General features: G+C 46.5%; 4 protein-coding genes and 1 long non-coding RNA gene across 5 annotated transcripts; 2 read left to right on the top strand and 3 right to left on the bottom strand.

Annotated features, from left to right (window-relative positions):
- Window positions 1–852: 852 nt before the first annotated feature.
- LOC6589744 (eukaryotic translation initiation factor 4E-binding protein 3) lies at window positions 853–1964 on the bottom strand. The gene is made up of 2 exons (XM_002014959.2): window positions 1610–1964; window positions 853–1341 (listed from the first exon to the last, which is right to left on the bottom strand). The coding sequence occupies exons 1-2, from the start codon at window positions 1764–1766 to the stop codon at window positions 1133–1135; spliced, it is 366 nt and encodes a 121-aa protein (XP_002014995.1). The 5' UTR covers window positions 1767–1964; the 3' UTR covers window positions 853–1132.
- A 1003-nt stretch (window positions 1965–2967) lies between these two features.
- Window positions 2968–3209, top strand: LOC113565813. Its single transcript, XR_003408814.1, has 2 exons — window positions 2968–3017; window positions 3097–3209. It is a non-coding gene; the product is annotated as an uncharacterized LOC113565813 (long non-coding RNA).
- A 2812-nt stretch (window positions 3210–6021) lies between these two features.
- Window positions 6022–8591, bottom strand: LOC6589745 (N-acetylgalactosaminyltransferase 4). The gene is made up of 4 exons (XM_002014960.2): window positions 7870–8591; window positions 7465–7807; window positions 6977–7405; window positions 6022–6909 (listed from the first exon to the last, which is right to left on the bottom strand). The coding sequence occupies exons 1-4, from the start codon at window positions 8454–8456 to the stop codon at window positions 6253–6255; spliced, it is 2016 nt and encodes a 671-aa protein (XP_002014996.2). The 5' UTR covers window positions 8457–8591; the 3' UTR covers window positions 6022–6252.
- Window positions 8592–8771: 180 nt separating this feature from the next.
- LOC6589746 (N-acetylgalactosaminyltransferase 4) lies at window positions 8772–10975 on the bottom strand. Its single transcript, XM_002014961.2, has 4 exons — window positions 10487–10975; window positions 10093–10435; window positions 9573–10034; window positions 8772–9511 (listed from the first exon to the last, which is right to left on the bottom strand). The coding sequence occupies exons 1-4, from the start codon at window positions 10900–10902 to the stop codon at window positions 8825–8827; spliced, it is 1908 nt and encodes a 635-aa protein (XP_002014997.1). The 5' UTR covers window positions 10903–10975; the 3' UTR covers window positions 8772–8824.
- Window positions 10976–11878: 903 nt separating this feature from the next.
- Window positions 11879–14267, top strand: LOC6589747 (ATP-dependent DNA helicase PIF1). The gene is made up of 2 exons (XM_002014962.2): window positions 11879–12882; window positions 12949–14267. Exons 1-2 carry the CDS (start codon window positions 11929–11931, stop codon window positions 13987–13989), a joined length of 1995 nt encoding a protein of 664 aa, XP_002014998.1. The 5' UTR covers window positions 11879–11928; the 3' UTR covers window positions 13990–14267.
- The last annotated feature ends 103 nt before the right edge of the window (window positions 14268–14370 follow it).

Below are 14370 nucleotides of genomic sequence, written 5' to 3'. Positions count from 1 at the left end.
ACAGAATTACAGTGTATTTTTGGTTTTTGTGTGTTAATGGAAGTTCCAGCAAAAAAAAGCTTTAAATTTAAATCTTGGCCACCTCAAAAAAATTTAAAAAACTATCCAATAAAATTTCCATATTGCTATCTCTGCTTTCTCGTGAAGTGTAGTGGGTATAAGATTTAATCATGCTATTTCAACAGATTTGCATTTGTTTGCTAAACAGAAAAACAAACAATTTGTGTGTTGGCTCCTTAATTATTCATGCGCAATTTTATAATGCGATTGGATGGCGGGAACGTGCCGGCTAGTTTGGGGAGCTGTGCAAGATCTCCGGATCGGGTTCTATATGTACATATGTATGTGTGGGCTCGGTTGCGAACATGTGCGACCGGCAGGGCAGGGCTAGCCGACGTGTTTGTTAAATGCGCAGTTTTAAAAGATCTATTTTTTGTGCGACTGTTTGCCGGCTTGCCTTTGCCTTTTCCCCTCCTACATATGCACACATACTCGTATACACATCTTATATTCATAAGTATGTTTGAGTATGTATCTATATTATTCAAGTTTTTTGAAAAGTCTAGAACTGGGCCACGCGCGCTACCCCCCAGATGGTGGGGCCAAAATGCCGGCCGGTTTTTCCATGCGAGTGTTCTTCTCTCTGGTGCCTCTATCTTTTGCTCTTTCTTTAACAAAACAGTTCAACAAACTGCCAAAATTAAAACGCAGACTCAAGGTGAATCGGAAAGTACAATATCTGGCCCGAATACAGGCCCTCCAAGGTGAAGTGGAAAGTGGCAAACACGAGCGCACGCAAGGTTCATTCGCTGATAAAGAAAGTAATTATTTGGCTTATAAAGTCCTTTTTGATTTGATTTTTAAACACTTATTTTTTTATTGCATTTCACTTAGGAGCTAGAGATTTACAAGATACAAAGTCAATATGACTGAATGAACAAAACGAAACTGAACAATCGCTACAAGAGCTACTAGCTTACGGACTAAGATGGATATGGAAGGTAACGGAGTCAGGTAGTAGTTTTGTTAACAAAATGAGGGTCTCTAAAATTATAAGATCAGTGTCTTGGCAAACATAAAAACTAGATGATTTTGGCAGTTGCTGCTTGGTTGGAATTGACCCGCCGAACGGTTACAGCTCCAGCTGGAACTGCTCCTGATCCTCGATCTTCAGCGATTGGGTCTTCTTCACCAGCTCCGTGGGCACTGGCACACACTTCCTGAAGGGGGTACGTGGTGTTCCACGCATCAGGCAGCTCGGTATATTACTGGGAGGCGTCTGGCTCAAGGGGGAGGCACGCAGATTCTTCATGAAGGCCCGCTCATAGATCAGTTTGGTGCCTAGAGAAAGATAGAGAATGGAAATCCCTTGATTAGTCAAGGTGTTCTCTGTGCCGATTGCATCAGCATATTCGTATAGTCCAGTTCCGGACGATAACAACGGCTGAGCAAACATTTCTGGCGGGCAATGATAGTGAGTCAGTCAGAAGTCCCATGTGCGCGGACTGACTTTTCTCCGTCTTATCTGCCTGACTGGTCTGACTGATTCACTTCAGACGCAAAGTTTCATCAGCCGCAAAAGGCCAAAAATACTATAGATGACACTCACCTCCGGGCGTGGTGGAGTACAGGGTACCGCCGGGCGTCGAGGAGTACACCTCCGGCATCTGGATGGGATCCGTGATGACGATCTTCTTGGTCTTGGCAATGGCCATCATTGGCAGGGCGTGGGAAACGGCTTGACGGGCGGTGGGTGATGCAGACATCTTTGATTGTTGGTTGATTTTTATTGCTGGTATTCGAAAAACTTTCCGCTTGGCTTGTAACCACTTTTGATTATTGCTTTTTTTTATCGTCGTCTCCTACTACGACTTTTGATTATTGTTTACACAAATTGCGTTGTTTTGTTTGTGGCGCTTATCAGCTGTTTTTCCCGCTCGCTGCTGCTGCTTCTGCTGCTTGTCTGTTTGCTTGGGGCTGGCGAATGCTTGTCCATGCTTGCTGTCCGCTGCTATTTATACTGCGGCGCTCTTTCTAGCAGCTCTGCTAGCTCTCCCCTGCGTCGCTCTCTCTCTCTCTCTGTTGTGCACTGCTCTCTCGCTCGCGTGATGTTTTTGTCTGCCGCCGCATTTCTGCGTATTATGACAATATTCCGAGTCGTTGTTGTTTTTATTGCTGTTTATTCTAATGAACCGTCTTGGTACCCTGGGCAGAGGGTAGTACGATTTAGAGGAGAGACATTTGCCCGTCAGGTAATGAAGCATCTCCAGATACATAAGGTCGGAATGGTTACTTTTTCTCCTAGCTGTTTACAAGTAGGATTCGCCAGGGAATACTCTATAACTAAAGCTTTCATTGGAACCATCTGCCGGAAAACATGCAGGAACAACAATTCAATAAGCAATTCTTTGTTGGAAAAAGTTTATTGTTTATGATTATAGCCAATGAAACTCGAAAAGCTTATGTTTTACTACGAATCACCTCTAACTTTGATCTGAAGCAACTTACTTAAGAAATAGATCTTTGGGTATATACATACATATGTATCTATTATCTTATAAGTCACAGCATATCAATGTACCTACGAGAGTATCTTAAGGTTCGGATCCCCAAAAGATAGTCTTCCTTTCTTGGTGTTGTTTTTGCTATCGTCTGCTGCACACCTTAGACGGTTCTGGCAAAAGCAAGACAGAGATAGTGATATAAAGACCGGTCGAGAGGCAGAGGGAGAGAGAGCGATAGATTGGGGGGGCCTGCTGCGGGGTTTCCTCCTCTCCGCCTTTTGCCTTGGGCTTTTGTTTATCTTTAGCCATTTGTTATTGTTTAATGCACGGCAATATTATTGGTAAACAAGCTAGTAAGAAATACTTAAATGAGCAAACAGCTTTCGAGATTCGATTCGTATCGAATCGATTCCACACTTCATGCATATGGGTTCCTAAAAACTCCGTTATCTGTCTATGAACAGAACTGTTGCAGGGAAAGACTATGACTCAGATTTCATCAGCCATCCATAGGTAATGCCCTCCCAAAGACGGTCTGTGGGTGATTCCTCAGAATTTCGGGAAGTGATATTTTGTTGCGTCTGTTTTGCAGTGCGCGGACTGGCCTCTGGCAATCTATAACTAATTACCATAATGGCACGTTGCCGGGTCGATCGCTGACGTGTAGATGAGCATATCAATAAATTTAATTACTTCGTGGCACGAGCGGCGCTAGCACTACATATATGCGCGGGGGCGTTGGGGCTGTTGACAAAACTCGAACGAATGTTGGACGCATGTAAAATAGTGTCAAAGGAACGAATGCTTACGTAGGCGCCCACGATTCGACGTAATTCGAATTTTTGGCTTATGTCCATAGCCCATGGCCAGAGGGCAATGTAAAGGTGCCACGTGTATGGATCTACCCCACAATGTGGGACAATTGGCGCCCACATAGGATTCAAGGTCAGGACTAAAGCGTGCGAATATTTATGATCTCTCAAAAAATTCTGATGAAATTTGGAGAAAGACCTTGAATGGAAAAACACTGGCCAACACTGTGTGATCATTGTTAGGTTGTGGTTTTTGTGGACATGCGGTCAAGTGGATGCTTTCTTTTTTTGGGAATAGATTATATATCTTACCTATAGGGAAAATTTTAGGTAGATAATGATGGAGATCACCTGGAAAAAAAGAATTATCGTTAAGAAGAATGGCGATAATATGTGTGCCTCTTTAGGGGTGTATATATATGCATCTTTCTACTCAAAGATGAAAGATACATTAGAGGAATATTGCATTATGGGAAACTCCTAGAAACACCTTTTGATGGCGATACTATGGGATACCTAATTCTGTAATTAGTTCACAAACAAGTGCCAAGTGCAGGCCACTTTCAGTGAGATTATATCATGACCCACATTCGTTAATTTCTGGCAATAGGCCCCCAGGTGGTGGGCGGCAATGAGGGAGGCCCCACATATCTATGTAAGCTAAGTGCTGACTGACCCCCAAAGAACCTAACCGTAAACAACTTTACGCACATGGGAGCCAGAACTCACGGGAGTCTGATGGAATTGTAATGTGTCATCCCGCACGTAGTCCACAGCATAGAACCATAGCCCTACGTGCGGGTGCCGGTATATGTTTCAAAAGAGAGCGAGAGATTCAGATACTAAAAGAGAATCAGAGAGGACGGCACATGGTACTCTGCTCTCCCATTAGGGTCTTATCAACCCTCCTAATGGACTAATGACAACCGGTTCTTGGTTTCGATTTCACTTTCGATTTCAGTAGTACGTTGCGCAGGTACTACAAGAGAGAGATTCCTAGAGAGATGTACCCACAGAGAGAGAGAGAAAGGCGTTAGATGGTAGGAAGTTTTCCTATTGCGTTGCAGCCAAGTGAAAATGCGTCTTTGATGAAATTTTTGTCGGCTGGGTCTTGGTGCGAGAGGTGCGGACCGGTATACCGGCCAAACATCGAAAATTTTGTATTGTTGTTTACGTCTATGGGGGATTATTCTCGGGGTGGAAAAGGCTGATGAAATTGCACCATGCGGTTACGTGGGACAATCGGATCTCGGATCACGGATCTATTTCTAAACGAGTCAAAGATAGTTGTGAATGAGAGACGAGACCCAAAATTAATTCAATGCAAATACCAAGAAAAACGAAACCGATTGAAAATATCATCAGCCTCCGAAAAGGCCAATTGCTGCACGACGGAAGTGTGGATACTCTGTAAAAGTATTTGAAGACCAGAGAAGAAAATCATATTACATATATGTATTACATACAATATGAATAAAGGATATAAAGGCGTACCCTCGGAATATTTTCCATATTTTTCGTAATTTTTAAATGCGAATTTATTGCCAAGATGCTATCAAAGCTTATGTTTTGCCGTATAATATCTATGAAAAGTTCGCAAAAAAAAATTCTACATTATCTATGTAATTATTTTTGTTAAGTCTCCATCCATCAAACACTTGTATTAGCCCATAAGCTCTTGATAAGAAAGTGTATACGCATTTTTATACAAACAACAACAAGCCTCACATCTCATCCCCCAATTCCGTTGACGTCGATGACCCACATTCTGTGAAATACTCGAATACACATGAAGACGCCTCCGCCGACGACACTGTCGAGCCGTTGGCCAAAAAAAGCAAATCATTCATTCGACTTTGTTTATGCAAAATATGAAAAATACACACAGGAGGGAGGGAATAGTACACCAAAACAGAACAATAATCGTCCATTAAGTCTATAAATTAGCATGTGCCCCGAGCACATGGTCTGCTGTCGAGAGATAAGGGTGCAGTGCAAATCCATAGACTGCAGCGATAAGGGTAAACCAACAGAAGATCGGTTCGAGACTGCTTGACGCTAAGTCATTGCCAGTTGCCATTTAGGGAGGTGGTTCATCCTTGTACTCTCGGAATCGAATCGTATCGCGTAATTTGCGTCTTACATTACCTCAGCTGAAAAACACCCGATTCCTGGTTGCTGCTGGGATCTTCCATTGGGCGGGGGGATCCATCACCCTCCCCCCTTCTAATCGACCTTTCTTCACTGCCAAAAAAAAAAAAAAGAAAAGTTCAATAGCCTGTGATAAGGTTTCGAATAGAGACACAGACAGAGAAATGTGGATTGGCGCACTTGTGGATGGCGAACTCAGCCATAGCTGCTAAGCCACACTGTAAAAGAGAGACAGACAGACCAAGGAGGGCTGTTGATGCGAAACAACGACTGTATGATATAGTGTTGGGTAGTAGAATGAACAACAGATTTAATCTTTAAAAGCCATTACCTTCCATATGATATATTCATTCGAAATCCTATCGATTCCCACTACGAAAAGTATAAGAAATCAGGAATATGCCTCGCTCCTTTTGCAAGGGTATCCAACAAATGTATACCGCTAATAAAATGATCATTTCCGATCAGATGGGAAGATCTCTCCATTCAGATCTTTCACTTTCCGCTGCCATATATCAATAATGCATGGGCTAAAGAGTTGGCAACCGAATAAAATAATGGAAAAATGGAATTTATTTAACAGACTGGAGACGAGGAAACCTTCGCAACGATCAATGAACTAGACTTCTCGTGCACGAGTTCCACGAACTTGTAAGTGATCTTTGCATATACGTATACGTACTATACCATACGTGCCTGTGACAATATGGTAGGTACATACATATGTCTGAAAGTGTGGGATGGGTCTGGTCTGTGGTCTGATATGGTCTGGTATGGTCTGTTCGTTACACTCCTTCGAAGAACTTGTCCAGCAGTTCGTTGTTTACATAGCCGATCTCCCATTTCTGACGATCGTTCGCGGGATCGCACTCATTGGTGTACACCGTACCAATGCCATTTTCTACGATACCCTCCATGCAGCGTTTGCCGTTTGGGGCATGAACCAGCCACTTATGCGCACGATCGTAGTACCAGAATTGATTGCCTCCTTGATTATGACAGCTCCACATCCAGACAGTGGCATTTGCATGCACATCCTGGACATCCAGACAATTGGAGGCCCCATTGTGTCGAAGTTCGCGATCGGGTGTGAGAAGCCAAAATTGATTAAACTGCGGATGGGTGCGATTCTCTGCACAGCTGTACAGCCCCACGGCATTGTGGGCGCCCAAATTCATGGTGTCCAAGCAGTGTGTAGCAAAGGCCACGTTTTGAAAGGCCCCCGAGGCGTAGTTGGGCAGCTCCACGGGCGGGAACTTCTTGAGGAAGTCCGGGGCCACCTCTTTTAGGTACCAGTCGAAGGATTTACACTGGAGTCGCTCGCGAATTGCCCGTTGACGGGTGAGGTCACCAGCATCGATGTTGTTATAGGTCTGTGGATCCCTACTGTAGACATGTTCCTTGTACTCATCCATCCAGACCTCGGCCACACGTTTGTGGTTCTAAAGATAAGAGGGAGATATGTGTATCTGCATCTTTAAGGTATTCGATTGAAAAGGAAAGACTTACCCTCCCCACAAAATTGTAATTCCTTGGATTTGGTCTTGGGTCCATGGGACCGCGGAATATGTGAGCTACTCGAGAGCAGGGAACGTCTAGCAACATGCCGCCGCACATCCAGATCTTGAAGCTCAGTTCGTACTGCTCCCCGCCCCAGATGTCCAGCTCATCATCGTAACCGCCCAGATCCCAGAAGAAATCGGTTCTGATGGCAAACAGGCCACCCATCATTACTGGATTGCGAAAGGGCTGTGACTTATCCACACTGTCCTCGGGGAGGACGGGCAGCTGTTTGTAAAAGAAGCGCCAATCGAAGCCACCGCGGGATCCCTCCTGATAGCCCCCATTGTAGGCAAAGTTGCTGTGATCGATTATGTCGACAATGGGACATGTAGAGATCTTGGGATTGATGGCAATGGGCTCGAGCAATGGAGGAAGCTGCAAAACAAGGGGAAAACTTTAGATATTGCAGGAACGATTCAGGGGTGGAAACCTACCCAGTTGTAGTTGACTTCAATGTGAGAGTCGAAGAAGACCAAGACCTCTCCGGTGGCCACCTTGGCCCCTTCTAAGCGTGCTCCAATCAGACCCTTTCGCTCGACATTCCTTACCACCGTCACGACATGGGGAAAGTGCAGGGAGACGTAGTCATCCAGCTGCTGCTTTAGTGTGTCCCAGTCACTGCCATCATCCACAAGGACAATTTGCTTCAGCAGCTCCACTGGAGTGCGGTTTATGACGCTGTAGATGGATCGCAGCAGGGCACTGAAGTGCTCGTTGTAAAAGATAAAGATCACGCTGATGTTCGGCAGCTTCGACAGGTACTTCCGGGTCTTACATCTGTGAAGAGGAGGCGGGAGTATATTGTCATCTAGACGGAACTATAGAGTTATAGTGCTTACTGCTCCAATCGCACATCCGGCACGGAGCGATTGACGGATATCATATCAGAGAGAAGGCCATTGAATCCATTCTTCCTGTACATCTGCTGTTCCAACTCCTTCTCATCGGGATTCTCGATCTCCGCGGGCAGACCATGCTCTCCGAGACCCGATCGCAACTTGTCCGCTTCCATGGCCGCATAGTCGTGCCAGTCCCGTCGCTCACCCTCCATATCGGGCAGTCTAAAGCCTGTGGGCTGGGGTTTCTCCCCGGGCGGTGGCTCCCTGGCCAGGCTGCGATCCTGGAAGGGCGGACGTGCAGCTCGACGCGTGGGTTGAAGGTTGTTCGCCCGAAAGACGGGAGTGATAGGATCCCCATTGGGATCGAGATTCTCCTCCGACTGACTGCCGCCGGGACTGTCGGGACCCCTGCGTTTCTCCACAATCATCGTGGTGACCAGCGAGATGGCGGCAACCGAGAGCAGCCAGAACACCACTTTGCGCACGAGGCGCTTCACATAGCGCTTCTTCATAGCCATCGATGCAACGACGTCGTGCAGGTGTAAGTCTTTTTTGGAGACTGCTGTCTTGATCGCGCCCCGTGCCATCCCATACACGTCGTGCTACCTGGCAGTGCGTGGCAAAGCGTGGGTACATTAGTGTAATTACCAGTGCCAGGTCGACATTGGAAGTGCAGATATCGCGGTAAGACGAAAGCAAATTCGATTTTGGTGAACAGCAACATGCTTCTTCACTATCAATCAGTATTAATTTCGAATGGCCTGCTGTCAGAGAGGGTCGCTGCCTGGGTGGCGTGCAGGGCGTTTCACTCACCTGAAGTCGAGAATAAAAACAAAAAAACGGAAACGAAAAAATTGCATTGGAGTTCAAATTAGATAAGCGCGCGTCATGGTGTCGCCATCTGGTGTCAATAAGTAGGTGTCGATAGGCAGTTTATTGTTATCATTTTTGAATTTTAAGCTGGATAGCCAAACCTTCGTTTCATCTCACTGGTACTATTCAGACGAAACTTGGCACTCAAATACATATTAGTCCAACCGATTACCCAACGCTGGCTCGGGCTCTCCGGATAGCAATGATTGACGCGAACGACGGCCTTTTTTCCATCCACAAAGGCCTCCAGGCAGCGATTCAAGCTGCTGCTCTGCTGAATCCACTTTCTGTTAATACTGTAACTCCAAATCTGATTGTCCCCTTTAGTGCAGCGGTTCAGCCACACAGTGGCGTTTAGCGTCGTGCCACGCATCTGCAGGCAGTTCAAATCAATCCCGGAAACGATCTCTAGATCATTTGTCAGCCTCCAGAACTGTGTCGGCGGTGGATGGGTAAGATTTGCACTACACTGTCCCAGGCCCACGGGCTTTCTGAAGCCCTCGGCCAAGGCGTCGATACACAAGCCGGGATAAGCCACATTCTGGATTGCCCCCGACCCGTAGCCGCGTGGTTCCACCAGCGGGAATCGCTTCAGGAAATCGGGTGCCACTTGATGCAAATACCAATCAAAACTATTACACTGGAGACTCTCACGAATATTCTTCTGACGTGTCACATTCCCGGCATTGATGTGGTATTTGTAGGGATCTCGCAAGTACAAATAGTGCTTGTACCCATCCATCCAGACCTCGGCCACACGCTTGTAGTTCTACAGACATTAGGGAGATCAAGGCTATTTTTGATTTCAGAGAAAGATGTAAAACTCCTACCCGCGTCAATGTATCGTACTCTCCTTTGGTAGATTCTAAGAGTTCACCTTTTTGCCAAGTTGGGTCCTGGGCGTCCTTGGGGTCTATGGCTATGTGCCCCACTCGGGAGCAGGGAACCTGAAGCAGCATGCCACCGCACATCCAGATCTTGAAGCTCATCTCGTACTGCTCGCCACCCGATGCGTCCAGCCCCTCATCGTAGCCGCCCAGCTCCAAGAAGTACTTTCTGTCGATGGCAAAGACTGTGCCCTCCATCACGGGATTGCGATAAGGCTGTGACTCGCCTTTGATGTCCTCCTGCAGGACAGGCAGCTTATTGAAGTTGAAGTGCCAGTCGAAGCCACCGCGCCACAGCAACGGATCGCTCCATTTAAAAGAAAAGTCCGTATTATCGATTTCATCCAGAATAGGACTGGTGACGATCTTGTAATGCAGTGTCATGGGTTCCAGCAAGGGAGGCAGCTGAAAGAGGGGGGTGCACATTATAAATTCTGGCAGGAGGGTTCGCATCAGAGCATACCCAATTGTAGATGACCTCAATGGAGGCGTCACAGAAGACCATAACGGTTCCGTTGGCCGAATTGACTCCCGCCACGCGTGCTGCAGGCATGCCAGTCCGTTTTTTTTGTCTTATAATGGATACTTTCGATCCAAAGTGCTCGTTAACGTATTTGTCCAGCTGTTCTTGTAGTTCCTGAGCGGTGCTACCATCATCTACGAGTATAACTTCATGCAGCAGTTCGTGTGGAGTGCGATTGATGATGCTATGGATGGCCCGTAGCAGGACACTCAAGTGCGTATTGTGGAATACCATGATGACGGATACATTGGGCAATTTGACCAAGTACTTGCGGGACTTGCACCTGTCGTGGATTGTTAGCCCTTCTAATGATAACTGATCTGTTGCTACTTACCTCAACGGACGCGTGTCCGCGATCGTACGATTCACGGATATCTTATCGGAGAGCAAAGAATTGAAGCCCTTTTTTATGCTCATCGCAATCATTTCTTCGTACTCTTTGGTATCTTTGATGGCGATGCGCAACCCTTGCTCGCCCAGGCCAGTTTTTAAACTATCCGCCTGCATGACCGCCCGATCGTGCCAGTCCTTCCGCGGGCCCCCCTGCAAGGGTAAGTCGAACCACACATTCAGTTCATCCAGGACCATTTGGCCCACCATAATGTTTTCGGTGTTCTCGGTGTCAGCTACGGTTGTGTCGAAACTCTGTGTGTGTATGCTCTTGCCCATCAGGATGGTGGAGATCAGCGAGACAGTTATGATGGCCAGCAGCAAAGCCACCATTTTTTTCAAATCCAGATTGACCTTCATGCTGCCGCTCTCTGTTGTCTGTTTGTGGTACTAGAGACGCGAGAGCAACCGCGAATTTCGAATTGTAGATATTAATACGATATATACGAATATCTAGAGAAACACACGTTTTTGGTTTTGCATAAACTCTGAATTTTGAGTATTATGTAAAATGTCTCAGCCTACTTTCATTTCTTTTTATTATCCTACTGTATGTAAGGAATCTACGGAATCTATTATATATTTGTTAAATGAGACCGTATATTTTGGTATTTATTTGAATCGGATAGAATCTGTTATAACCGGTTGACAACAATGAGTCCCATTCCATGCACACATACCCTGGGGAAATGGATGTTATAGAATTGTGAATATGTTTTGTCATGCCAGGCAAAAACAATTTATTTTCAATATATTTTAATATTATTCATATTTCAACGATATTTTAAAGCTTATTGTCTTCTTGCAGAGACCAAGAATTGGTATCAGGATCTAGATATATATACAAAACACTCATCATATACATGAATATGTCTAAAAAATGTAAATTTGAGAAAAGGTCTTTATTAGTCACGTTTTATCTCCATATCAATATTTATACTTTCATATAACATTAACAAAATAGGGTATACAAAGGCATATACCACGGCTTACACGCAATATAGCGACTCTTTTTTGTTGAATTTTTTCGCTAAAACCTTTTTTTACGCAAAAGGCAATAAAAGCAAGTATTTAGAATAAGCCAGTTAAGAATAAAAATTATTCATGAATCGTATAAAATTATGTGGGCATAGCTAAATGTGCTATATAGCTGAGAATATTCCACGGAAGATCAAAAACGAGGAATATGTAAAAAAGAACTCGAACTCGTCAGTATATTTACGGTATATTTTTTAAATGAGACCGCTATCACACTGCTACCCGCGGTCACACTGATCTCCTTTTTTTCTGCCGACGCCGCATGGACTGCGATTTTGTTTTTTTTGTTTGTTCTGTTTAAAAACATTTTTTAAGGAAAATTGTGACTCGAGTTGGCTTGCACGCAGCATGGACCTAAACGATGCTGTTCTTACCTGTGCGGTCAACATACAGTGGACCAATGCAGTGGGGATTACTGGCCGCAAGCTGGCTTATAAGACGGCCACCTTGCGCTTGGTCCGCAACGATATCCGGGAGCTGTTTGTGGAGGTGACGCCCGAGAAACTGAAGCCCCTGAAGTTTAAGCTGAAGGATTTGATGGTCCACAAGAAGTTCATGGCCGAGGGCAAGGCCACGTTCAATTTCAAGGCGGAGAACTGTGCCATCTATCTGTCCAATGCCCCGCCCGGCACGCTGATGTTCTTCCTACGCACAATTTTCATCAAAATGAATGGCGACGGTGGTCAGCCGGACGACGCCTCGATGCAGAAGAAGCTGAGGGAGCACCTGCTCTCGGGCAAGCCGAGCAGCTTTGAGGACGTGTCGCCCGTGACCACCGCGGAGATGATTTTGGCGCGCAAAAAGGCGGGACTTGTGCCCAAAGGAACAACCACCACACCCTCGCCGCAGGGCGCCAAGAAGCGGCGCTTCGACGAGCTAAAGGATCAGGATCGAGAGAAAGGCACCGTGCCGGCGGCCAAGAAACTATATCAATCCTCGCCTCTGGCCGGCACAGACGAATCACTACGCCTCAACGAGGAGCAGATGGAAGTGCTTCGTGCTTGCACCACTGGCAAAAATGTCTTCTTCACGGGCTCCGCCGGCACCGGCAAGAGTTTCCTGTTGCGTAGGATTATCTCTGCCCTTCCCCCCGATGGAACTATAGCCACAGCATCCACGGGTGTGGCTGCATGCCTCATCGGTGGCACGACGCTGCATGCCTTTGCGGGTATTGGTGGCGGAGATGCCACCATGCAGCGGTGCCTGGAGTTGGCCTCTCGTCCGGTCAGCGCTCAGACGTGGCGGAAGTGCAAGCGACTGATCATCGATGAGATCTCCATGGTGGATGGACAGTTCTTTGAGGTATGTGGCATCGCAATCCACTAAATGACTTCCTTTATTGGAATCTCTTCTGTTTTTTGCTTGCAGAAAATCGAGGCAGTGGCCCGGCATATTCGTCGCAATGACCGTCCCTTTGGAGGCATTCAGCTGATCCTTTGCGGTGACTTCCTGCAACTGCCGCCCGTGATTCGAGGCGATTTTGGTGCGGCGCCCAATGCCACGCCCCAGCAGCGCTTCTGCTTTCAGTCCAGTGCCTGGGAGACCTGCATTCAATGCGTGTACGAGCTGAAGCAGGTGCATCGTCAGTCGGATCCGGAATTCGTCAAGATCCTGAATCATTTGCGCATTGGTCATGTGAATGAATCGATAACCACGCGACTGGCGGCCACATCCAGGCAGAAGATCGAAGGCAATGGCATCTTGGCCACGCAGCTCTGCTCCCACACGAATGACGCCAATTCCATCAATGAATCGAAGCTGGAGAACCTGCAAGGCGACAAGGTACTCTTCCGCTCAGACGACTCTGATGCGGGCATGACCAAACAGCTTGATCAGCAGATCCAGGCCCCATCCCAGCTCTATCTCAAGGTGAATGCCCAGGTGATGCTGCTCAAGAATATTAACATATCCAATGGACTGGTCAACGGTGCCCGTGGCGTGGTAGTGCGAATGGAAAAGGATCTCCCGGTGGTGCGGTTCAAGAACAATCAGGAGTACGTCTGCAAGCACGAAAAGTGGATCATCAAGACGGCCACCGGTGGTGTGATCACCCGTCGTCAGGTGCCACTGAAGCTCGCCTGGGCCTTCTCCATTCACAAGAGCCAGGGCCTCACCCTCGACTGCGTGGAGATGTCGCTCTCGAAAGTCTTTGAAGCGGGTCAGGCATATGTTGCCCTGTCCCGAGCCAAGTCGCTGCAATCCGTACGCATCCTAGATTTCGATGCGAAGCAGGTGTGGGCCAATCCCCAGGTGTTGCAGTTCTACAAGGGCTTCCGGCGACGCCTTATGGACACCACAATGATACCACTGGGACCCAAGAATAAGGACAAGCGGCCAGGCGATGCCAACAGTGCTTTGGCCAAGATCAAAAAGAGCCTGATGAACAAACCATTGGTTTCTATTAGCTGAATGGGAGGATGGCACTCGACTTTTAGATGAATTTAATTAGGATTTGTACAACCTAAAGACTGCTTCTCTTTTGGAGGCTCATCCACAAATATTTAAGAAAAACTTTCAATGGCAATTTTATCACCCGAACTACGGATTAAGACGAACAAACTAGTATTAAGCCACAAGCTGACATTAAAATCTACTGCATTTAATCAACTAAACAACCTGAGAGGAGGTTCTCCTAGCAGAACCTTAAAGAATGGCTTCTCGTGTGGTTATCGAAGAAATTACTCAAATTAGACCTCTTTTAACTAAGGCAGAGAAGGGTCAAAGATTAAAGAACTCATAGAAAACGCATGTGAATCGAAAAGAACAAGACTATCATTTTCTGTGGCATGC

This window comes from Drosophila persimilis, unplaced genomic scaffold, assembly GCF_003286085.1.
Source record: "Drosophila persimilis strain 14011-0111.01,24,50 unplaced genomic scaffold, DperRS2 tig00000191-arrow-pilon, whole genome shotgun sequence".
Taxonomy (NCBI): domain Eukaryota; kingdom Metazoa; phylum Arthropoda; class Insecta; order Diptera; family Drosophilidae; genus Drosophila; species Drosophila persimilis.
This window is presented reverse-complemented; position numbering and strand designations above follow the sequence as displayed.

Coding starts and splice junctions, on each gene's coding strand:
- LOC6589744 (XM_002014959.2), bottom strand. CDS start 1,766: ATGTCTGCATCACCCACCGCCCGTCAAGCCGTTTCCCACGCCCTGCCA. Junction 1,342..1,609: donor GTACTCCACCACGCCCGGAG/GTGAGTGTCATC, acceptor ATCTTTCTCTAG/GCACCAAACTGATCTATGAG.
- LOC6589745 (XM_002014960.2), bottom strand. CDS start 8,456: ATGGCACGGGGCGCGATCAAGACAGCAGTCTCCAAAAAAGACTTACAC. Junction 7,808..7,869: donor CCGGATGTGCGATTGGAGCA/GTAAGCACTATA, acceptor TCCTCTTCACAG/ATGTAAGACCCGGAAGTACC. Junction 7,406..7,464: donor TTGAAGTCAACTACAACTGG/GTAGGTTTCCAC, acceptor CTTGTTTTGCAG/CTTCCTCCATTGCTCGAGCC.
- LOC6589746 (XM_002014961.2), bottom strand. CDS start 10,902: ATGAAGGTCAATCTGGATTTGAAAAAAATGGTGGCTTTGCTGCTGGCC. Junction 10,035..10,092: donor TTGAGGTCATCTACAATTGG/GTATGCTCTGAT, acceptor CCCCTCTTTCAG/CTGCCTCCCTTGCTGGAACC. Junction 9,512..9,572: donor AGTACGATACATTGACGCGG/GTAGGAGTTTTA, acceptor TAATGTCTGTAG/AACTACAAGCGTGTGGCCGA.
- LOC6589747 (XM_002014962.2), top strand. CDS start 11,929: ATGGACCTAAACGATGCTGTTCTTACCTGTGCGGTCAACATACAGTGG. Junction 12,883..12,948: donor TGGATGGACAGTTCTTTGAG/GTATGTGGCATC, acceptor TTTTGCTTGCAG/AAAATCGAGGCAGTGGCCCG.